Source organism: Serinus canaria, chromosome 8, assembly GCF_022539315.1.
Source record: "Serinus canaria isolate serCan28SL12 chromosome 8, serCan2020, whole genome shotgun sequence".
NCBI classification, from domain to species: Eukaryota; Metazoa; Chordata; class Aves; order Passeriformes; family Fringillidae; genus Serinus; species Serinus canaria.
Genome location: NC_066322.1, coordinates 21,999,495 through 22,023,720, shown reverse-complemented (window position 1 = coordinate 22,023,720; position 24,226 = coordinate 21,999,495). Strand labels below are relative to the sequence as shown.

At 40.8% G+C, this 24,226-nt stretch overlaps 1 protein-coding gene across 1 annotated transcript in view; it reads left to right on the top strand.

The window, feature by feature from the left end:
• The window catches only part of CRB1 (crumbs cell polarity complex component 1), a 95,416-nt gene that overhangs the window by 57,975 nt on the left and 13,215 nt on the right, over positions 1–24,226 (top strand). The window contains exons 7-12 of the mRNA XM_050977774.1: positions 1,460–2,407; positions 5,863–6,413; positions 6,803–6,968; positions 9,287–10,193; positions 11,473–11,601; positions 14,856–14,994. Of these exons, the coding sequence (XP_050833731.1) occupies positions 1,460–2,407; positions 5,863–6,413; positions 6,803–6,968; positions 9,287–10,193; positions 11,473–11,601; positions 14,856–14,994 (2,840 nt within the window). The remainder of the gene's footprint in view (positions 1–1,459; positions 2,408–5,862; positions 6,414–6,802; positions 6,969–9,286; positions 10,194–11,472; positions 11,602–14,855; positions 14,995–24,226) is intronic.

The following is a 24,226-nucleotide window of genomic DNA, read 5'->3' as shown; positions in this document are numbered from 1 at the left end:
GTGACTGAATAAAGTGGACAAGCAAAGAATTAGCCTGAGTAACTACATTTATCTGCTGCCATTTGAAGCATTTCATTGTGGCTGAACGCAGCTCTGTAATTTTCCATGAGGAATGGCTGTGCTTTGTTATAGAAATAAAGCCTGATGTGAATTTGTACATAAAGCTAGGTGTGGTGCCTGGTGCATCCAGCTGACACTCCATGAGCCTCAGCACATCTCACTATCTGATTTACAGGCAGCAGTTTTGCTGTGGAGATGGATGAAAAGTTATCTATTTAATTTGTGCTGGTGATAGTAAAACTATCTGCAAAATGTATCTCATTTTCTCTAAGATAACTATGAAGGGAAGTGGAAATGTTAAAGAGTTGCACTTAGCATGAGTTATTGAAAAGGTATTTGGATATTTTGACTGCTTCCAAGGGAGATGAGAAACAGATTTTCCCTGATCCACTGCATGCATATCAGTCACTTGATTGCTCAAGGGAGAAGTTACTGTGATTGTGGCTTTATAGATGAGTAGCAATGCAGAGGGGTAAACAGATTAGTTTTACAAGAGGAAGATTTGGTTTTGTTTGTGAAGTGTGATCCAGCAGACCCACTTAGGCCACATCAATCCAATTTCAATGGGGTTGAGATGAGGAGTTCTCCTTTTAGCAGATATATTAGAAGCCAAGCATTACATGAAAGAAGAGGAAATATGAGATTGTATTGACAATCTCCTGCAGAAGTTCTCTCATCACCAATCAACCTCTGATATGTTTGAGAGAATATTCCTTTCATCTTTTCTTGCTTTATATTTTGTAAGAGGAGAGGTAAAAAAGTTCCCCTGTAGTACATACTTTTTGCAGTACATATGTTTTTCATGCATGTTCACCCACTTGTCAGCCTGACCCACCGTGTCAAATATCACTTCTAAGTCCTGTGACTGTCACTTGAGTGTTGCTCCAAGATGTTTCCAATGGGACCAGGAATAATTGTCTGTAGTTCTTACGCTGTTTGAATGAACACATAAAAGAAGGAATGACCAGCATATCATCCTCAGCTGATCCCCATACTATATTATGGATAGGAATTAAGCAACAACTCTTGGGGTTTTTGTGTGTGATAATTCAGTTCCTTACAAAGCATTCTAAATTGCTACCATAGGGCATATGGGAAACAATTTCTTGATCCCATCTGATGACATTTATCTTAATTTCATCACATTATCCATATCAAAACTGCATCTGCTTGGTTCTCTTCTCCAAAATGTGGTTATCACTTAGGTGTTTACATAATACTTTGCACAAGGAAACCATGACAACTGAATGGCTTTTTTATATTTAAAGTATATTTTTTTTTACTTGTCCATCATCTATTTATCTACTTAAAGATAATTTAATGAAACACATTATTAAAAGTGTTATTTTGGGCTCCAGTTATTCCAACCAGAATGCCTAATTCTCTGTTTATTCTTCAGGTACTCACTGTGATGAAGACGTCAACGAATGTTACATGAACCCTTGCCAAAATGGTGGGATCTGTGAAAATTTTCCTGGAAATTACACTTGCCATTGTCCACCTGCAGACAAAGAAGGGATTTTTTATGGTGGCTGGAACTGTACAGAAGTCCTGCATGGCTGTACTGATCATCAATGCCAAAACAATGGAATATGTATCCCACATTTAAAGAATGGCCAACACGGATTCAGCTGCATATGTTCACCTGGGTATACTGGAATACACTGTGAAACCATAACCACATTTTCTTTTCAAGGAAACAGTTTCCTTTTGTTGAAGAATCCCCAGACCCATAAAAAGGATTTTTTCTATAATATAAACCTGAGGTTTCAAACTGTGCAACACACAGCTTTTCTGTTTCACCGAGGGGAGAAAAACACCTTTGCAAAACTGGAATTACTGAACGGCTACTTACACTTATCCGTGCAAGTCAATAATCAGCCACAGGCTCTTTTGCATATTCCACATAATGTCAGTGATGGAGAATGGCATTCAGTGGAGGTAACCTTGGCAAGAGCTGTTATTCTTAATCTGCTTGACAGCTCTTGTGTAGAATCCTGTCTCAATAAAACGTCTGCTAAGATAGATAACGAGCAGGTGATGTTTGCGTTTCAGAGCACGTTTTTGGGCGGCTTACCAGTGGGGAACAGCCATTCTCTACAGAACACCTTTAATACACATTCTGCACCTTCATTTGTAGGCTGTCTTCAGGATATTGAGGTAGACTTGAATGTTATTACTCCAGAGAATGTGTCATCTGGGTCATCTTTAAATGTCAGGACAGGATGTGCTAAAAGGGACTGGTGTGACCCCCACCCGTGCCAGAACAGGGGACGCTGCATCAACCTGTGGCTGAGCTACCACTGCGACTGCTACCGGCCCTACGTGGGGCCAGACTGTGCAGCAGGTAAGGGAGCCCTGCTGGGGCCTGGGTTTGCTGGGCCTGCTGAAAACACGGCCACCAACCATCCCAGTTACCTGGCCGTGGTACAGAGTGACCCTTAGGATCCCTGGGGCTCAATGTTGAGCGGTAAGCCAAGAGGTTAGTAGTTGCACACCTTAGTTATTTTCTAGTTATTTTCCCAGGAAGGCTGCTTTTCAGCCTGACCAAAAAAAAAAAAAACAAAAACCCGTAAGGCTAGACTGGTAGATTCCACTCTTCTTGTTTTAAAGTCTTCTCAGTGCTCTTGGCACTCCATAAACTCTGAAAAACTGTAGTTCTCTGGATGCTGAGTAAAATTTAGAAAGCAAGCAAGTCATCCGGAGTTTAAAACTTATTTTCAAAGCATTCTTTGAAAATTTTATCCTCGAGCTGTCTAGGCTTTTATAAAGAGATTCCATTTAAGGCAATGAAAGGCAAGCAAAAGTACTGTAAGCTAAAAAAAGACAGATTCCAATTTAAAAGAAATGAATGAGATTATACTCTTAGCTTAAACTGATTAGCCCAAGGAGCAGGCAGGGCTTCAGCAGCTGGAAACGGGTTCCATTCATCCTTCAGCTGGTCTCAAGGTGGGGCTGGACAATCTGCAGTGCAGACTGCTGTTCCCAGAGAGCTGCATGGGGACCAGAGGGAAACATGGCCCAGTCTGGGTGAGCAGAAGAGCTCATCTCAGCAAGCAGCTTCCATGGCAGTGGTGAGCAGGAACACAAAAGCTGCAGATGCCTGTAGCATTTTCCCTGCTACAAATGATCTTTGCAGAGCAGGCAGGGGCTAAGTGGAAGGATAACAGGAGGTCCCTGTCCAGCTGCATCTGCTGGGTGATCTCCTAGAGCTGTAAATACAGCAACCCTCTGGAATGCTTTGGGGTGAGCTCTGTAATCCTTCCCCAGGCAAAGTTTTAGGGATTTCAATCAAGCAGTTTTGTTTAAGAAAATTGCACAGGACTGTGTCTTCTCACCATGCCCTTTCCTCTGCCTCCCTCATCCACACACAGTCAGCAGAGCGCTTTTTAGGGAGCAAGAAATACATACATATAAATATGTATATATACACATATACACACATAAGTATATTTATCTAGATATATTTGCCAAGTGGACTGGAAAAAAATTAAACACAAGAGCAGAGCCGTGGTCAGATTGGAATGGACAGATCCTAAACTGGTGTAAACTGGCATGGCTGCAGTGCTGCCAGTGAAGCTACATTGATTCACATCAGCTGAACAACTGGCCTCAGGGGTTATTGAATGCATTGCTGCAGAAAGCTGGGCCTTCAAATACATTTCAAATGTTGGAATACAACTTCATTTTGCATGCTCTGCCTAATACTTATCAATACCTTTCAATAGTTTTTCCTTTTGATTTTATTGCAAAATGACAAAGTCTGAGAGGTAATTGGAACAGACTTCTTTGAAGTGTAGCTGTAATTTATCCAAAGACGTGGAAGGCAACTTTTGAATATAGGACAACATCTGGGAAATAAGTTTGCCTTCTTATATGAAGCAAAATTAAAACCATTCAGGGCCAGGAGCAGCTTATTCTGGCATCAGAACTGTTGAGAATGATTAGAAAGCATGCTTCTTTTCTTTCCTGCTGACCACAATATTCCTTGCTAATCGTGGCACCGTGCCATTTTGGTACATAGGTTCTAGCTACATGTCATATGTAAAAGACTGTGGCAGGTTTCTAAAGAGGCAGAGTGGGGGAGGCTTGTGGTAAAGGATGACATAAGAAATGCTGGTGTCTTTCTGAAGAAAAGTTGCTGCCAAGTATTTAATTGACAAGACGCAATATTTTCTCTACATATACAAAATAACAAACAGATGTTGACTCATTTCGATCAACATCCAGATGTTGTGACCCAAGAGGTTAATATTGACCAAGGTGATGCTAGTCATCTCATCAAACAGATCAGGCTGATGATAAATGTGTGCATTTATAAATAGAGAGAAATGTGACTAGGTAATTGTAAACATGAAATACCTTTCTGGAGATCAAGGCTTCTTTTTAATACCGCAGTTGTGGAACCCTCAGTTCAGCAGAATTTTTCTTTTTACCTCATGAAAAAAGTGTCTCAGTCTCCAGTACCACCTTAAGAGACGATATAACTTAAAACTCTTGTTGAAATTGGTGTTTTGAGGCATTAAGTCTGTTTAACAAGTAGATGTAGGTATACAGGCAATAATATTCATAAACTATTTCCAATTAAATTAGGAAATTTTTCTGTTTAGGAATAAGTATGGGATTTATTCCTGTTGCTAAATAATCTGACCATACCCCACAGCAGGACAGTGTGGTTCTTAAGGGTCTGGTGGGGCTTCACGCTCAGTCCCCTATTTTCATCTTTTTTTTTTAATGCAGTCACAAAAAAAGATGGCTCTGCAGGCAGAAAGTTGGCCCATGACATTCTGCTCCAGGAGTTTTACTGCACAATAGTCAACTGAATCTTCAGCTATGTGAGCATTTAAAAAAACCTCAGTTTATTTTTTCTTGGAATTTGATACACAAAAAATAGCTCCTGAAACTGTTTAGGCAGGAAGTCTGTAATACTGAGGACAAGATCACATAACTTATAGTGTAAAAATAGAAACACTTAGTTGTTCTTTAAGAAAGAGATGATTCATCAGAATAAAATATAGTTTTGGCTACATATTTTGTATCCTTAAAAGACTGAAAATCATTACTGAAAATAAGGGGTAAAGGTCAGACAGATGGGTTTGGTTTAATCATTTTAATTGATAAGCCCAAAGAAAAGAAAACTTGCCCGATCCTGGATCGTGTTTCTCCCGTGGCTCTGTGGGCACTCAGGGACTGAGCAGGATTCATGGCTGGACACAGGCAGATGTAGGTGAGCATATGTTGAGCCCCAGCAACAAAAAGTTTGTCAGAGAACTGGGGAGCCCCTGCAGCACCACACAGGTGATCTGTTCACACAAGAAGGCTTTGCCCAGCAGCTCTCTGTGCTTGGAATCTGTGCAAAAAAAAATCCCAGAACTGCCTTAACTTCCATCGTCATCAGAGGATCAAAGCAGGTAGGTTCTTTCCAGAATGATTTTTCTGAGGACCAATGCAGGAAACTGTAGGAATCTGTCCTTGTTTAACTACTTGAAAACACAGCATTACACAGAGCATGATAGAGAGGAAAAATGTGCCCAATTATATAACATATGGTCCTGCAATGGAGCTTAGTGCTACAGCCATGGAAGCCAAAAGGAGTTTTGAAACAGAAGCTATTTACAGCTGGACCAAGTCTTTGTTCATCCATAAATAGAAGCATATCTTACTATCATATATAAATATCACCAGAACCAGTTATTTGAGCATTGCATTGGCTCCTTTGTAATTTAGTCCTAACTATTTTATTTTTCTTCCTTCTCTTTTTCTTTTTATTTTTTTCCCTTTTCCCATATCTCTAACCTCAAGAGTACATTCCAGGCCGGTTTGGATCCGAAGACTCCTCAGGCTATGCTGCTTTTCCTGTTGGTTCCACTCAGAATGAGAACTTCATCATATCAATGTTTGTCCGAACACGCAAACCTTCTGGCTTGTTGCTGGCTCTGAGAAATAGCACTCACCTCTACATAAGAGTCTCTTTGGAAGGTGGGAAACTCACCCTGCTAGCTCTAAATTCCATGAAGTTATTAGGGAATCACTCCGTGAATGATGGAAACTTTTACTTAATAACCTTAAAAATAGAACCAAATAAGATGGAGTTGTTCCAGTCCTCTCACTACTTAGGCTTTATTTCTACTCCAGCACTAACCATCCAAAGTAAGGATATTCTTTACATTGGAGGCCTACCAGATAACAAAGAAACTGACAGAAATGGCAGGTATTTCAAGGGCTGTATCCAAGATGTAAGAGTGAATAACCAGCTGCTGGAATTCTTCCCCATCACCAATCCACCAAATTCTCTTATCAACCGAACTCTGATCAATGTCACCCAGGGCTGCACTGGTGACAACCTCTGCAAGGTAAGAATGATATTTTTCAAAGCATTTTCACATGGTTATAATGGGGAATTTCTGAAAATGTTTTTAGGATGTTCCACACTGTTTGATTATAATGACAGATTAGGAAAACATGCAAAAATGCTAGAAAGAGCAGGGTTTGTTAAGCTATGCCACATATGATGAGTATCAGAAGCAAAAGGTATTTTCATAGGGGAGAATGAAACTATTTTGAGATTGGAATACTGTTTTTCACTAATATTGAACATACTGTTCTGTCATAATACTGATCTTTATAATTTTCCATCTGAAATAGAAAGAAAACTTTTTTTTGCCAAGCAGCCCCCCATGCCTAGAGTTGGGTGTCCAACAGCCTTGATTCATACTGGGGTTCTCTCTTTTCTTTCCCCTAGTCCAACCCCTGCCACAACGGTGGTGTGTGCTATTCCATCTGGGATGACTTCACTTGCACGTGCCCCCCTAACACAGTGGGGAAGGCATGTGAGGAAGTTAAGTGGTGTGAGCTTGGGCCCTGTCCTCATGAAGCACAATGCCAGCTGGTGCACCAAGGATTTGAATGTAGGTACATTTCAGTTGTTCCAATCATCTTTGGAGGTCAGCAGCAATAGGCATTTTCAGCAGCATTTCCTTGAAACAAAGTATTCACTGCCTTTAAAGTTCATTCAAATCTTACTTCTGTATTAAAAGAATAGTTATTTCAGTTTAAAGTAATGTTAATGGGAAGAGTCTGCCCTACCAAACCCAGAAATTCTCCCCCAGACCCCTGACTCAGGCACTGATGTTCATAGAACTGCTATTTTGACTTACTCAGCCCAACTAGTCAAGGTTGTCCCATAGATCAGTACATTGCCTCACACTTCCACTGCAGAGATAAAGAGGATACACAGTGTTGGATTAACCCTAGAATGTTCTCCATCTTCCTGGAAAGACAAGCTACATAACTTCCATTGCATCATTTGATTTTCTTAAATCTTGAATAGCTTTGGAGAAAGTCACCTCAATACCTGCAGTACAGTTGCTCAAGCAGTGCCTTCATAAGAAGCACCTGCATGCCAAGCAGTCCATTTGAAAACTGATGACCATTAGCTGCCTTGGGATCATTAGCCACCCTGCACATCTCTTTCCTTCTCCACTTTCCTTCTCCTTCCCACCCTGGTGTTGAATTGAAAAGAGCAAGTAGGGATTTTTACAAAATATTTTTTTATTTTGCTACGAAAAAAAGCCCTAATAAAAACCTGTGAGGGAAGGTAAATACCCACTCAGTCTGATGGGAGCTGTCAGAGTGGCTGACTCTTAGGAATGGGAAGGCTGGTCAACTAAAGATCTCTGTCATAGACCAATATGATACTATTTTTATGCAGATTGTTAGGATCAGCATTGCAGGATGGCTTAAAATTATAACTGAAATTAAAATAATTGCTCCTTCTCTCAGAGATATCTTTAATGATAACATCAAAATACATTCTCTCATAATATTTAGTATTGCATATTAGGGTAGAAAAGAAACACTCAGAGACAGTGAAGTGAACAGTTCCTGAACTGTTTCCTTCTGCTAAATTCAAGTTAATTTACACTTTCAATGATTCAAGGTCCCCCCCTTTAGATTTCTGTGCTGGTTTATGTGGCAACAGTAGGGAGTTTCCCTGATAGATATTCAAAAATTCCTGCACGACAGAACTGCATTTTTAACTAGTTTTATTCTTAGCTACAGGATAAACTTCTTGTTCAACACAGGATAACAAAATAAAAGCTTTCCTGGGCAGTGAATTCTCTGCCTTGTGTCTTCTGCTAAAAAACAAAACAACTCAACTGGTTTAGTGAGATATTTGAAAAAAAACAGGAATAATCTTGAAAAAATCTGACTTTCTTTTAGTATGATTTCCTCTGAGGAGACTTTTTCCACGAGAAAGACATCGCATTTGATGCACCAGGAAATGCAGTTACACCTCTGCTGCCTCGGCATCAGGACATGAAGTCTGTAAATTCATACTGGGATTCCCAGGGTTCTTTTCCTCAAGATTTACTAAGCCCAGAGATAGTTCAGAAACCCATCTTATCTCAGATCTTTCAAAACTATTTTTTTTCTGAGGTACAGACAGAAGACATTCCTTCCTGTCCCTCCTCCCTGTCTAAAATCCTCAGAAACCTCAGAACATTGAGTAAGTGCATTTTAGTAGAAACCATGCTAATAAAAGGTGTCAAATACCTTTGTGAAGATGTCCATAAAGCTGCCACAACGTTGCCCATCAATTTTCACTCACAGCAGTGTGAGCTGAGTCCTGCTGCCCCCCCAGTTCCACCTGCACAGGGCTGTGGCAGTGCCTGCCCACCAGGAGAAGCTGGCTTTGGATGTGACAGGCACAACTGCTCACAGGGATTTTGAAGGGGCTTTCCATCAAGTGACTTCCATTAAATTCATCCTTTTGCATCAGTGAGATGAAATTGGTATCCAATCAAATACTTCATAAAACGTCCTAAGACTCACCAAAGAAAAAGGAATTGGGAAGAAATGTTTGTCCCATCCAGATCTGTCACAGGGAATAACTAGCTGCCTGTACCTAGGAAACAATATAAAGTGACAAATGTATGTCTTTTTTGGAAATAGAGAGAGAACAGTAATGTAGAATTGTGTGTTAGAGTGGTAACCTGAGATGATGCAAAGCAGTACACTTTGGATGTGATTATAGCTGATGCTGGCCCTGCCCTGTAAATTACACAGCCATGAGGGGCAGACCAGGATAAGTGAAACACTGGTGGAATTTGACTGTCTTCCAGCAAACCCAAAAGCAGTTACATGGCTTGTGCACTGGAGAGACATCTTTCCTCATGTATAGCTGTAAAACTGGCCTGGTTTCTCACCTGCTGTCTTTGCACAGGTCTCGCTAACGCAGTGTTCAGTGGCCGGAGCAGTGCGATATTTTACAGAAGCAACGGGAAAATCAGCAGGGACCTCACCAATATCATCTTTGGCTTTCGGACCAGGGACACTGATGTGATCCTGCTGTATGCAGAGAGGGAGCCCGAGTTTGTCATCATCAGCATCCACAACTCCAAACTCCTCTTTCAATTACAAAGTGGCAACAGCTTCTACAGGCTGACTCTGGTGAGTTCAGTGCCTGTGAGCGATGGCAAATGGCACCGAGTGATGGTCACTATGGTGGAGCCCCTGTCCCAGTCCTCCAGATGGCACATGGATATAGACAACAAGAAAGACACAGCAACCAGCACAGCTGCTGCAGGAAACCTCAACTTTTTAAGAGAAGAGACAGACATCTACGTGGCTGACAAGGCTTTTGACAGCCTGGATGGCCTGCGAGGGTGCATGAGCACCATAGAAATCAGCGGCATTTATCTCTCATACTTTGAAAATGCTGACATCCCTACTAAAAAACCTCAAGAGGAGCAATTCCTCAAAATATCTGCAAACCCTGCTCTTACTGGCTGTTTGCAGGTAGATTTCTGCAGCTCTGACCCCTGTATGCATGGAGGGATATGTGAAGACTTCTACACTTCCTACCGCTGTGTATGTCCTGATGGATGGACTGGCACCTACTGTGAAGTCAACATTGATGAGTGCTCTTCAAACCCCTGCATCCATGGGAACTGCACAGATGGGATTGCCTCCTATGAGTGCAGCTGTGAGCCTGGTTACACTGGGGACACCTGTGAGGAGGACATAGATGACTGTCCTGGCCACCAGTGCGTGAATGGGGCCACCTGTGTTGATGGGATTAATGGATACTCCTGCCTGTGTGCTGCTAACTTCACAGGGAGGTTTTGCAGGTACTGTAAAGGAGGCTGATCTGTAATGTTTTGTCAAATCTTTTCTGAAGGGCTTTTATATCCCTGATGTCTTTGTTTTAAACACAGATGTTTTGCATCTGTCTCTATATTAATCATGGCTGCAGAGTCGATGTATGAAGAGTACAGAAAGTTGTACAGATCAATTAGAAGTGGACGAAGACAGTGGAGAGCTGCCAGCTCAGGCAGAGACTGATGAGACAAGGACTGAAGGAACAAGGCACAGCTCTGTTGCCCTGTTCTGCTGTCAACATTGGTCCTGTGAGCTCTCTGATGACAAGATTACAAGTCTTCCAGAGCTTGAAAATACATGTGCTACATCTTCTTTTCAGAAAAAAAATTCTTAAGGTTTTCAAATCTCTAAACCAATATTTTATTAGAGTAATATTGCTCTAGAGCTAAAAATGCAGGAATTCAGAGTTGGGAAGAGAAAATAACAATAGGAAAATAAGTTGTTTTTCTCCCCACCCACAGCATCTTTTCTGGGTTGATCTTTTCCTCCCAGCTTACTCTCAGTCCTGTAAGTAAGTCCTGGGTTTTGTGGCTGCAAACACCACAAAACCCACTTTTGCCATTGCTTCTGACACTGCTATTTCCTATTCCTCCCAGACTCTCCTCTAGAAAGGCTGTAGGCTTTTCCCTTTAATTGCCCTTCTTGGCACATCCAAAAAATTCTGCCCTCTAAGCATGTCCAATTCCTCTCCAAGAAGGCAAAATCCTTCTCCTTCCTTCAGAGGACTCCAACAAATCCAGTCTGCTGCAGCCCAAAGAATGCAGACAATCATCTTCACGCTATATATTAATATATCCTATATTACAGGATATAGTTGCTTATCTTTTAGGATATAATTACTAAAATTGACAGGTTTTGTTGACTTTTTCTGAGTAGTAAGGACATCCTCAGATTTGAAGATGCCTTATGGTGGCCCAATATTTTTTCTCTCATATGTTAAGTCTCTCTCTTTTGAGCTCTTATACTAAGCTGTCCAGGTATCACAGAGAACCATATTAGTAATGTAAGTAGAGTGATGTCCATTTTATATTTTATGATAAATGAATCATTATTTTGCCAGTAAATATTTGGAAAAGAAAAATTAAACTCATCATATTAAAAAAGTTAGGCAAAACATGTTCTGGGAGCCTTAAATCTGAATTCCAGCTGTCAGTCCTTTGGGCAATCCCCTGCTCCAGCTGAGAGAGCAGGAGACATCCAGAAACAAGGGCAGTGCAAATAACTGCTGCTGCCTTCTTGTGTGCCCAGGTACCGACGATTGCCTTACACAGTGTGTGGGGACGAAGAGAGGAACCTGACATGCTTCAACTATGGCAACTGCAGCGACCTCGGCGGGGAGCTGAGCTGTGTGTGCCTGCCAGGCTTCGTGGGAGAACGGTGAGAGCCTTGGTCCTACACACCCTGGGGGAGCACCTCTCCCCAAAGCTGTTCCAAAAGAGTCCAGAGGGTAACAGCCAGCCCTCTGGCAGAAATACAGACAAAGCAGCTGATTTATAATGCAGGAGTTCCTTGCTGGAGTGACTGAGGGTCTGGAGTAGTGTGGTTTTGGACAAAAATCACAAACGAATGCAGCAAGGTTTAGTCCAGAGCAGCACCAGTAATCCAGCCCAAGATATTAATTCTTAAGCAGCACCGCACACTTGCTTCTCTGTGCATTTTTTTGTTTCTGTGCCAAATTTTCATATGGCAAGGTAAAACGTTGCCTTTCCATAAATGGGGAGGCACACATATCCTGCTCACATATCTAAACCAGCTACATGCTCTAGCACATGAACATGCAAAGCTATCTGTGCTCTGAATATACAATCTGTTCTCTCCCAGGTGTTGTCTTAGGTAGCATGAGCTGTAACATCATTATAGAGCAAGGATTTCACATCACCAAAGCTTCATACCTCCTCGATGTTTCTCACAAGCAGCTCCTCCAAGCACTGAGTGTTCCTGATCCTTGCAGCAGCCATCTGACTCCAGATCCCCCCAATCCACTCTTTTATATCGCTTGTGCTTATTGGCTACAGGTGTGGCCTGTTAAGATCAGGCCCTGCTTCTAATCTTGGGTAATTGGTCCAGCTGCAACTCGTTGGGGGATAAGCTTACCTTCTATATCACCTTCATTTACCCATACTGGATCCCCCTACACCAGGGATGGTAAGAGGTGGCACACCTGGTGGCATGGTATACTACGCTTTCTTACGGAATGCTGAAGTGTGAGAACAGAATGAATACTTTTAGAAGAGATTAAGGAACACTTTGTGCATGTTATTGTTTAGCCTAGAACAGAGGGACCTTCCTCACAGTGACATTTGTATCTTGTAGCCCAGTTCACATTTAATACTGGCCTTCAAAGAGCTCTGAAGCAGGGAGGGCTGAGAGCCTCAGGGCAGGCATCAGGTGCTGCAGAAACCTAGGAAGGCATTGTCCCAGTCGTAGCCTGAACAGGTAAGGGCATTTAGGATGGAGAGACAGGAAAACCTGTACATGCTCCAGGTGAAACTGGCATTATGTCAGAGTATAATATCAAAAAGTTCAACAGGACCAAGCTGTAACACAGAAAAGTTTCCAACAAAAAGTTTTCATTCTCTCAAAAACTTATGAGCCCACTGATTTTGTGGAAAGAGTACAGTAGGCTATAAAAGACTTGAAATGAAGATTTCCACCCACTCAGTGCACAGTGTGGTTGGCAGACACACTTGAATTGCACTGTTAACAGCCAGGTTGCCTGTGTACCACCTCACAATATTCAACAAGGGGGAAAGGATACAATAAAATAAAATTTTAAGACGTAAAACCATATTCATAGCCACTTCTGCACTGCATGTATTTCTTGGGACTTTGAGGCAGCAGGAAAGCACTTTTTCCTTCTCCCTCCCCTGCCAGCCTACCTGCTAACTGCAGCTTTGGGAATGAGCCTTCCTTCCCTCCATCCCAGTGGCTGGCAGTAATCTCTCTTTTACAGTTCCCAAGGTTCTCGTGAGGAGCCTGTGCCCGGCGAGCTGCAGGGAACTGCCTGTGGCAGCCAGGCTCTCTCCTGCAGCCTCTCAAATGGACCATTTGGCCTCTGCTCCTCCAGGCTGCCAAACCATAAACCAGCAGTGCTTCCGTGCTTGGAGGTCTCACTAGATCAAATAAGAACATTTCATCCCTTTTTTTTTCTTTTTTTTTCCGGAACAAATTCAAATATATCTGTTACTAAGAATATTAAAAATAAACCCCTTTGTTTATTTCTGTATTAGACTGATAAAGGAGGCATTTTCCTGTAAGACAACATTTCAGCCCTCAGAGAGCCTCTGGAGCACAGTATAGAGAAATTCTGTGGCAATCAATTAACTTGGGATCACATTAAAAAAATCCCAGTGGACTTAATAGCAGGTGGAAAGGGAAATGTGTATGGATTAATCTCCATAAAAGAAGATAGAGCTCTCTCTCAAAAACAAATTTGTCATTTATTCAGGCTGCAACTTTCAAAATTACATAAAAGGAGGTAGGTTTTTAAGTGTTCCTGAAACTCAGTGGATTCAGGTACCCAGTTCCCCAGAACATTTAAGAGGCTTAAGTTAGCTTTTTAAAAATTTTCATAGGTAATTTCATAGCTATAAAATTTTTGTACATTGGATAAATAACTTAGGTATTTGAAGTATATTAATATAATTTAATATTTAAGGAAGCTATTGAAAGAAGTTTAGATTAGAATAGAGTAAGAGTGTTTAATATAAAAAATGCTCTTCTCTGATGTAAGATTAATATGTTTATTGCTTGGTTGTGAATACAACTGAACAAAGCAATTCCTTATAATTCAGAGAGAATTTCTCACATCCTTCTCCAAGTATAAACCTGCATTTTTACCGGGAAAAAATTAACTGTTAGCATTATTTGATAATGATGCTAACAGTTAATTAACTGGAGCAGGGAATTAAAAGAGAACATTTTCAGAGCAAAAAATCACAAATCAATAGTTTTCAAAAAGTCTTGCACTTCCCTCATTATCCTTCCATTGGCTGCCTTGAGAACTTATAACTCAAATTTCCTGTATCACCAGAATTAGCTCTAAACCTTTTAATGATACATATACACATGCTTATGAAACCTGTCATGCACCAATCTTACCTTTTTTGGGGCCCATCTCAGAGAAACTGGATAGGAAATATTGCTGGGATCTATTGGCATTCCAAATTGAGGGAAGAAATACAAAGGTTAAAAAACCCCACCCAAAAAGCGGGTGAATATTTCTAGGAGCACTCAGCTGGCTAAAACACTCATTTATTTGACTTCTATCCAGATTATTGAGAGGGGAACTGTGCCCTCAGCTCCTGGAGCAATGACAAGGACAAGCAGGCTGTCAGTAGGACTTGCACCAGAGCTGGCTCTGAGATCCCACAAGAACTTGCATTGCAGCTTGCTAAGCACCAGTGACCATGAAGTGCTTTACAGGGATGAAATTGCCTCCTTAACTGTCTGTGTGTGGAAACCATACAGGAAGTTCAGGGTTTGAGTGGGGCTCATCAGCCAGTTAATAAAACCATAAACAGCTGTGGGAACACACCCCAGAGCATCCTCCTCTTCCCCAAAGCTGCCAAATTAAACACGTACCTGTTGGAAGCTTTGCATGCCTGGTTCCTGAGGCTGACTGCTTGCAGTGTTTCCTGCAGGTGTGAGAAGGACATTGATGAGTGCAGCTCTGACCCATGTCTGAACGGGGGCCTCTGCCAGAACCTGCTCAACAAGTTCCACTGCCTGTGCGACGTGAACTTCGCCGGTGACCGCTGTGAGATCGATGTAAGCGACCTCTCCTTCTTTGTCTCTTTGCTCTTGTGGCAGAACCTCTTTCAGCTCCTCTCCTATCTCATTCTGCGAATGGATGATGAGCCAGCAGTCGAGTGGGGTGATCAGGAAGACTACTGAGCAGTCTTTAAACTTTTGTGTTTTACTGCAGCAGAAGATGCCTTGACTAACCAGCTTAGCAAAGCAATACAAATATTTAAAACTTGTTTTATATTTCTTTGAATGGTTTTTCTATGAATTGTTTCAGATCTGATTTAGTTAATTGATTTAGTTTTAGAACAAATGCTAGCAGATGTTAAAGAGTTCACCCCACCTTCACCAGAGCATTTCACCACATGGACACTGCCAGTGGGTGACAGTGGGACAACTAACATTGTCACATTTAATGAGGCTGGCATTCAAACCCTACTGCAATGAGTGGCAGACTCATTGTCTTCAATAATTCTAATCTTAAATTAAATCTTGCAGGTGGTCAGTATTTTTACGTCACACACCATGTTTATTGCTGTTCCTTTGGCAGTTAGGCCTCACACATGTGAAATCATGAGGGATATTTTTGGCTAATTAGGTAATGGTTTGGATTAGCACTTGACAACATGCTGAGGAGGCTCCCACATCCATTTGAATTAGTGTCAATCCTGCACTGATATCACTAATCCTGATCTTCTGCTCCAGTAGCCTCTACACCTCCCATGGACTATACTGAGATAAAGTGCAACCATCTTTACCAACAAATCTTTACCAACATTTCCCCTGTCAAGAAAGGCCCAGTAAGTGTCTCAGACTTGAAATCACAGATTTGTTGTTTGTTGAAAGGTTTCTATAACTTTAAGTAAATCTGTTTTACTTATTAGTAGATCAGTGTCATCAGTCAAAATAAAATGGGATTTTTTCCTTCTTAAGAAGCAAGCAAGGTAGTTGGGTTGGTTGTCCATAGATTCTTAAGAAAATGAAAAAAAAGAACCTGAAAATTATGAGTGTCAGGAGATTTAACAAAAATATTATAGCAAAATATCTTTGTAGTTACCTTTGAGAGTGCAGACACAACTGAAACACATTGTTAAATACTAAACAATTGTAAAAAGTGAGGGTTTTTTTCATTTTTAACTATTGTTTAAGACAAAAACCTCATTTATGAATGGTGATATAATTTATTGGGACAATCATTATTATATTTGCAGAGATTCTCTATCCCTTTTGGTCATTTGAATAGTGTCCTTGAGAGAGGATTCCAAAGAACAAGTGTGTATAGGGTTTTGTTATCAGCTATATGGCAGGTAGCAGAGTTGTAAAGACTAACACCATACTGGGAGGTTTTCTGACTCCAGAGGGAACAATTGATCTTTTGGAGAAGTGCTTGAAACCCCTGATATCAAGGGTTTCCCCCACTTCAAACCTGCCCCTGTCCTCCCTGACTCCCTGCAGGTTGGACCTGGTACATCCAGGAAAAGCAAATCCCCCTTTAAATCTCCAGTGACATTAGGACACCCTGAAATGTGTTTAAGTGAGATGTTAAGGTTTCTGTTTTGCCACAGCAGGATATGGATCAGACAGTGGATCAAGACTATTTTTTATTTTCCACCTTTCATAAATGCCCCCAGGTCTGTTTTTTTTCTGCACACAAATGCAGCAACACTTGTGCTGTTAAAAACCCTACCCCTATTTTAGGGGGGAGGAAAAAAACCAAAAATCTTTGGCACATTTGTGGGAAAAAATTATGATTTATCCCTCTCACATATTCCTGTTCCCTAGCATCTGCCTTAGTATGAAAATTAAGCACAGTGTATTTACCTATGAGAATTGTACACAAGGATAAATTCTTTGCTGGCTTTATCATACCTGAAAAAGATTAGGGATTTTTTTTTGTAAACTCTTATTAAAAATCATTATAAATAATTTTGTGTATATATATATATATATATATATATATATATATATATATATTTAAAAAGATATAAATTTATCCAAGAAATCCTTTTCTCTTTGTAAGCACTCAATAAACACTAGATGGGATTGCACTGGAGATGAAATTAATGTAGCAGTGTCAGAAAGAAAACTACATATACTATCAGATATAGGTTTAGTTATCTTACTGGCAGTCACATGTAATACTGGGAATTATAGAACACAGGCAAAGAGAAAAAAACAAAACCAAACTGCATTTTGCAGTTTTGAACATTTGCAGTTTTGGAAAATTGCTTTAATGTGGGGAAATTTAAAATAATAGCATCTTATGTTGGGAATTTTGTTCCAAACTGTAGCTTTCATTTAATCATAGCTAAAAGCATTTCTCAGTTCAGTATTATTGAAATGAAAAATGAAAAATGAATCAGAAATTACTTGAAATAAAAACTGTCCTATTTCAGAATGCTAACTAAAGACAAAGAAATAAGAAATTTTAAAAATTCAAATGAAAAAAGTGCTGCTACTAATCAAAGCTGTTCAAAATTTTTTTTTCCCTAAATAACTATAATTAAGAAAATAATGAAATTTGGTTTGATTTCCTCACTGGGTTTAGTTCAGTTTCCACATAACTAAATTGAACCATTGTGTACTTTATAGAATATGCACTACAGGACACACTACATTAAGTAACAATTTCATCATGGTCTTAGTGATGAAGAAAGGTAGAAAGCAATAAATGTAATAACAGTATGTCTGGCATTAGACCTATATTGAAAATGTGAAAACAATAAGAATCCATTTGTATAGAGATTTCCAAACTCTTTCTATTCAATACTAGACACTTGATATGAGGGGTTATGCAATATTAAACACAGATTTTATATTAATTTACAGCAGTATGCAAGTTATTATTCTAAACTCCATTAGCAGGGCATCAGTTCTCTTTCTTTTACTGAAAACACTCACCTGTGATTGAATTCTTTCCTTCCTCTAATGCCTTGTCATCATGAAACATCCCCTGGCCTCAGAAATGCTGCTCTCTTCCTCTTTGTACTTCTGTATCCTCAACTGCATTGTGCACGTGTACATAAATTTCCTACCTTTATACACCAAATAAACCTTCTGCCTTTGTCTCTTTATGTCTGCTCCTCATTCCTGCTGATGGCTCTGTTCATTTGCTTTCAGTGTGCCATGTTTCCTCAACACTCCACAGGAACACCACACACCAACCAAGGTGGCTTCATCCCACAGTTTTCCAGGAGTTCTGGAAGGGCAGGGTCAGGCAGGTGCTTCCCACTGAAGCTCTTCAGCCACTCCAACGCCCCCAGCTGCACTCCTGCAGACTTGGTATTTCTACTTTTAAAAGTCAAAAAATAAATAAACTAGTGCCAGATTAAGTGAAATAATTTTCTATATTTTTTTAAGAGATGCAGGTGTCAGACAAATAAAGGGGAACAGGTATAAAAGCAAACATGACACTGAGTACTAACCTTTTCTGTAAAAATATCCAATTGCTATCAAACCACACTTCTTCTATTTCGGGCATTGAGAAGAAGTTGGGAAAACGTCATCTCAATATACTCAGAATCAGAGCAGGGATACAAGATATGCAAATGAAAGAAAGCCAAAAACAAGGTCATGATTTTTGGAGGCATGGCTTGTGATGCTCCATGTTGGTGATGTCTCTAATGGGTCCCTCTGTGGTACTGAGACTCAAACTGGATTTCAGATGCCAGTGACTGTCATTCATAAAGCTGGGTAATGAGAACTAACAGTGTTTGGGCTTGAGGCAGAATTAAGATTTCTGAAAAGAGGGAGAAGACAGCAGTGATGGAGACACTGGAAGGGAGAGCAAAGGGATTTGCATCAGCTGTGGCATGAACCAAAGCATGTTCTTTACTGTGCTTGGAAAATACACAAGGGGGCTTTCACTGAGTAGGTGTCTCCAGGGAGTGACAGATTGTCTTTACTGACCATTGTTCTTACTTCTGGCTCTTAAAAATCCAGGCTCTGACTGAGCCCTCTCTGCAGCTGTATCTTATGACAATTTTAACTACAAAGAGCCTGTGTGTTTGTGAATTTGAAAATATCCTTGATATATGCTTATTTAGATTTTCTTACTCCCAGATTACTGAGGAAACTAGATCCAATAATTGTTTACTCACTTCACATGACTACAGTACATTGGTGAACCTAAAAATAGGAAAAAATCTGCTTCAAACTAACAGTGATGAAATAAGATTTCATTCTTTCTTTGCAAATTTTTTTTCTGCCCTGACAGCCAAAAGTTCAGCCAAGAGGGCATTTTACTTGTTTATATTAACTTTCAGCACTTGAACTTATATATTTATATCTTGAGTTAGTGATCTCCCTAAAAATAATGAAACTCTTGTTTGCAATAAATTATTCAAAATTTCTACTTCAAAACCCACAAGGCCTGGTTCTGAGAACTATAACCCTAAAAAGGCAGTGACATAAAAGCTGCAGCAAATCTTCTTTCTGTGGTACTGAGATTACCATTAGTTGAAATGGATCTCCAGGGAGCAAAGACAAAACCCAGGGTTGGGCTGTTCATTTTACTTCATGTTTCAGGAGTGCCTGAGCCCCATTAGCCTGGGAGCACATCCTGCCAGGGCTGTGTCCTGCTGCTGCTGGCAAAGGCACCGCCTGGCAAACAGCTCCAGCTGAGCTTTGGAATTGTTCCTTGAACATTGTCACCAGCAGCACCTTTGGGACAGCACTCCCTCACAAAACACAGCCCCTCTCCTACTGTACATGTGAATATACATGAGACTTGAAAGTGGAGGTGGATTTCATGTCCCAGAATTGAAGTTGTCCTTGGTTCACAGAGCTGCTGCCGTGTGCTGCACCACTGCTCTTCCATGTTCTCTTCCAGCTGGTACCATTCCATCCTCCTGGGCACAAGGACAAGCATCATGCACTGGAGGTTATGATTCACACTTAATGTCATTAAAAATACACTGATAAGCATGTTGGATATGTTCAATATTGAATCTAAATTCAATAAAACTCTCTCAGGCTTCCATAGCACAGACCCAGGGAATTTTGATTGAATCTGCTCTACAGTGATTAGTTAATGTATTCATTAACTGGAAGGGTTAGTAATATGAACGTAGCAAATGATACTTAATTACAATAATTAATGCCTGCTGATTCATGAATAATGCATTCCATAGCTATTTACATATTCATACTTATGAGGCTATAAATGGATAATTATCATTTGACTAAAAGACATGGACATCAGGAATGTAACAACCAGACTGTTTTCCCCCAGTCCCACTGGGGCTTTACCTGCACGCCTTGCTCTTGTACACCTCTACCTTGTACACAGAAATATCAGAAGGATTTTGGTTTCAGGGCCTACAGAGTGATCTAATGACAATTACAGCCCATGCAGGTTAAATTTCCACTCTGCAGAGTTCTAAGCCAGTACTCCCATCAGTTTCTGTCTTGAGATTGCAAAACTCTGAAAGTACTTTGTTCTCTTTGCCATCAGTACAGATTTGTTCTTGTCCTGAATTTATGTTCTTTCCTACTGCAGATGGTCAGGACACTTTCATACCTTAGAATTTTTTCATTTGTGAGATTGGGTAGAAATATTGGGAAAAATAGGATAGTTGGAAAATTAGGTTAGCTAGCTATATTGGAAGCACCTTCAAACTGAAAAATTCTGCCCTAGATATTTGGTATTTCTGCTCCTATACACATATTTTAGCCTCCACATAAGCAGATACTTTGCTACACCTCCCAAGAGAAGACCTTGAGAGCAATAGAGAAATATAAATAAAACACAAATGAAAAAAAAAATTGAAATTCTTATTAAAATATATTTTAAGGCAATATGATAATTTTTATTCTTTCCCTAAGATTGAATGCCCAGTGTTGACAACACTAAGACAGTGATTTTCAGCTGCCAGCCTCAGGACTGTGGTAAAATGAACAAGTAAAGCTGGGTAAGTCAACTGAAAAGTGCTGCCAGCCTGAATTCTAGACAGGCCAGTCACCTGCTGCTCGTCCACAGCAGGAGCTGAGGGTGCCCAGGTCCCAGAAAAGCTCCTTGCAGCTGTCCCAGCCTGCAGGAGGGAGCAGAGGCTCTCCCCACATGGGGTCAGCTCCAGGCTCCCCTGGACAGTCACGGGGCAGCCCAGGGCTCTGGGCAGCAGGGTCAGCTGAGCTCCTGGGGGGCAGCAGGCTGGGGCCTTAATGAGGAGCATGTTTGTACCTCCTGGGACTTCTGTCTTCTCCAGAGCTCTTGCAGCCTCTTGGAAAAGTCTGATGGTCAGTGTAGCATTTCCAAAATGTCACCATTCTCTGAAGGACCCTGTCCTATTTCCACTGCCGGTGAGGTGCCTCTAATGATACAGCCTGAGGAAATCAGAGGGGTTTAAAACCACTCACCAACATGTTCTGACATCACCCTGAGCCCAGCAGTGCTTGAGGAGCAGTGGAGAGAGGAGTGGATCCCTGCTCAGAACTGATGCCCTCCGCTTGCAGCACCCACAGTGCCATGACATTCCTGCTGGCCCTCCTGCCCAAGCAGGGAGCAAGCCCTGGGTCAGCAGAGCTATCAATGAGCAGAAGCCAGCTCTCACCTGTCAGCTTTCCTGAGGCTCCTAAGACCTGTGGGAGGGAAATAAACACTCTGGGCTATGTAACTGACATCCTGCAAGGCTGCCCCTGAAGCATAAAGGGCATTTCCTGGTGCTTCTGATTTACTCTCTGTAGTAACTTACTAGGTTTGAGAAAACCCTCATCAGGGCAACAGTTTGTACAGCACAGGTAAACTTTTACAGTCTGATGGTAGTCTATTGAAATAAGATTATTTCAATGACTGAAATAAATTTTTCCTTTTATTAGCCCAGCAGAATCAGCATAATTGAGCTGGGAAGAAGCTGAAGTTTATTTGTTTCACAACATTTGTGTGGTTGCAGATCACCCACCATGGCAGAATTGTTACCATTGATGGTAGGAGCCAGAGAGGGCTCAGCTTTATTCCAGTGCCAGGTCAAATGTGGGGTAAGAAGAAACATCTTTAGATTTATAAAATGAGCAGCTCTGTTCTGGAAATCACTGGAAATGTCACAATGCCATTTTTGCAGTTGTTTTTCAGAGCAGAACAATGCCTTAATACCCTTTGCTATTTTGCATTACTCTGCATTCAGAACAGAGGATTTAACTAAAACTTCTAAAAGGATATTGGATGAAACACATTTAATGTGTGTCCCAACATAAGGTACAAAAGCATTAGGATGCAAAGACAATCAGGTTATCTAATGTGTCCTAGCTGGGAAAGACAGGAAAGCTCTTCACAAGGCCAGGATTACTGCACGCATCAGTGAAAAGCAGTTGAATATTTAATGGGCATGGTAAATAGAAGCAGAAAAGGGAGCCCAGATGACACATGACAGGATAACACTCTGCAGTACAGGAATCAGCTCCAGCATGGTGTTCACATAACACTTTAGTATTCAGACTAACACATTTTGTCTGTACACCATCCTTTCTGTTGCAATGGCATTGTCTTCCCTATTCTCACCTTCTGATGTTTTCCCTGTGGACCCACATCCACATCACATGGGTATTGACTTCAGTCATTGCTCACTTTATAACACATTCATGTAGTCTGTGCCTGCATTGTTCAGATACTAAATTTTATGTCCTATTTTTTTCTTATATGCTTCATGAGACCTAATGTTCTCTCCTATTTTTCACTTCTTGATATGAAACTCCATTCCTAATAACATCTGAAAAAAATTACACACTTTACTAGGCTTATGGAATATTACTCCACTGAAAAGGAATAAAAATAATTCCTGTTCCTGAGAATCTGAAAAAAAAATTTGGTTTCAAATGATCAAGAACATTTATCTATTTTGATACAGAAAACTATTTAAATGAGAGGAAGAGCTTATTACACAAATATCTGAATATTCTACCAATCTAAATGTGCAGCAAACACAACAGTCCTTGAATTTATTCAAATCATATTTGGGTGAACAAATTATTCATTTTTCAAAAAAAAAAAAAAAAATAGAAGCAGTGAAGTAAAAAAATGTGGTATTGTTATAATTCAAAGGACAAGGAAATCAGCAGCTCTACAAATCTTTGTAATTATTTAGAGTGAACAGAGTTTGCACCAGTGGAGACAGCTTTGGTTCTTGGTGGTCCCTGTGAAATGGTAGGGTAGGGATTCTGGGGATTCTCAAACACATTAACACTTTGGGGTCTAATTTATCCATTACAGAAATAAATGGAAATACTTCTCTTTCTGTCTGGGCAAGCACTGGTAACATCACAAGCTGTCCTCTTCTTATCTCCAGAGGGACAGGACCCTCTGTTCCCTGTTCTCCAAGCAGTAACCATTTGTGGATGAATTGAAGGTGCAGTTGCTTCCCAGATCAGCCTGTAACAAGACTTTTTCTCCCCTGTTGGCTCTGTATCAGTCATGCAGGAGCAGGATGCATGGAGTGAGCACAGCCTGCCTGACACCTGGGAGCTGATAATCTTGGACCACCACCAACAAAAAAAAACACAACAAAAAACCCCCAACATAAAACAAACGTGCACATGCACAAAAAACTGCACACCCAAAAATCCCCCCAACCCAAGCCAAAATCAACTCCAAAGAAAAGCCCAAACCTGCTCCCAGTTAAAATCAATGACAAACTAGAGACTAAGCTCTGGGAGGGCCTGGCAACACCACCTCTTGTGCAAGGCTAATTTCACTTTGTGTTCACCAGTGCTAATGTACATGTCTGGTTTGATCTAGGCTCACTCAAAGCCCTCATGAAATGACAAATTTTAGACAGGGATTTCACTGTTGCCTGGTCTCATCCCAAATGCTGCCATTTTGTGAGCTAACCAGAATATTGCATGTGAGAATCAGGCAGGACACTGCTGTATCTCATGGAAAATTGCACTTGGTCCTTTCTTATATTATTGTTTCCTTTAATCAAACACAAACCTCATTCAGGCTGAAAGAAAATGCTTGGTTTCTGTACATATGAAAATGTAACCCATCCTTCAAGGTAGACCTAATGCCAATAGTTAAGGTAGAGTCTTCTGTCACTTTCTACAGGTTTGGAAGTCATTATCCCACCCAAATTTTCACCTGTCCTTTCAGTAGATGGTACTGCCAGTGGAACCCCAGTGGTAGCTGTGGATGTGTCAGAGGAATGATGAGTCCCAAAAATCCCTCAAAAACCCCTCAGTGCTGCCAGTGTTGCCATTTCTGGAAACCATCAAAAAAGGGTGGTTCTGAAGGAGATCCTGGAGGCACAAAGTGATACTGAGGGAA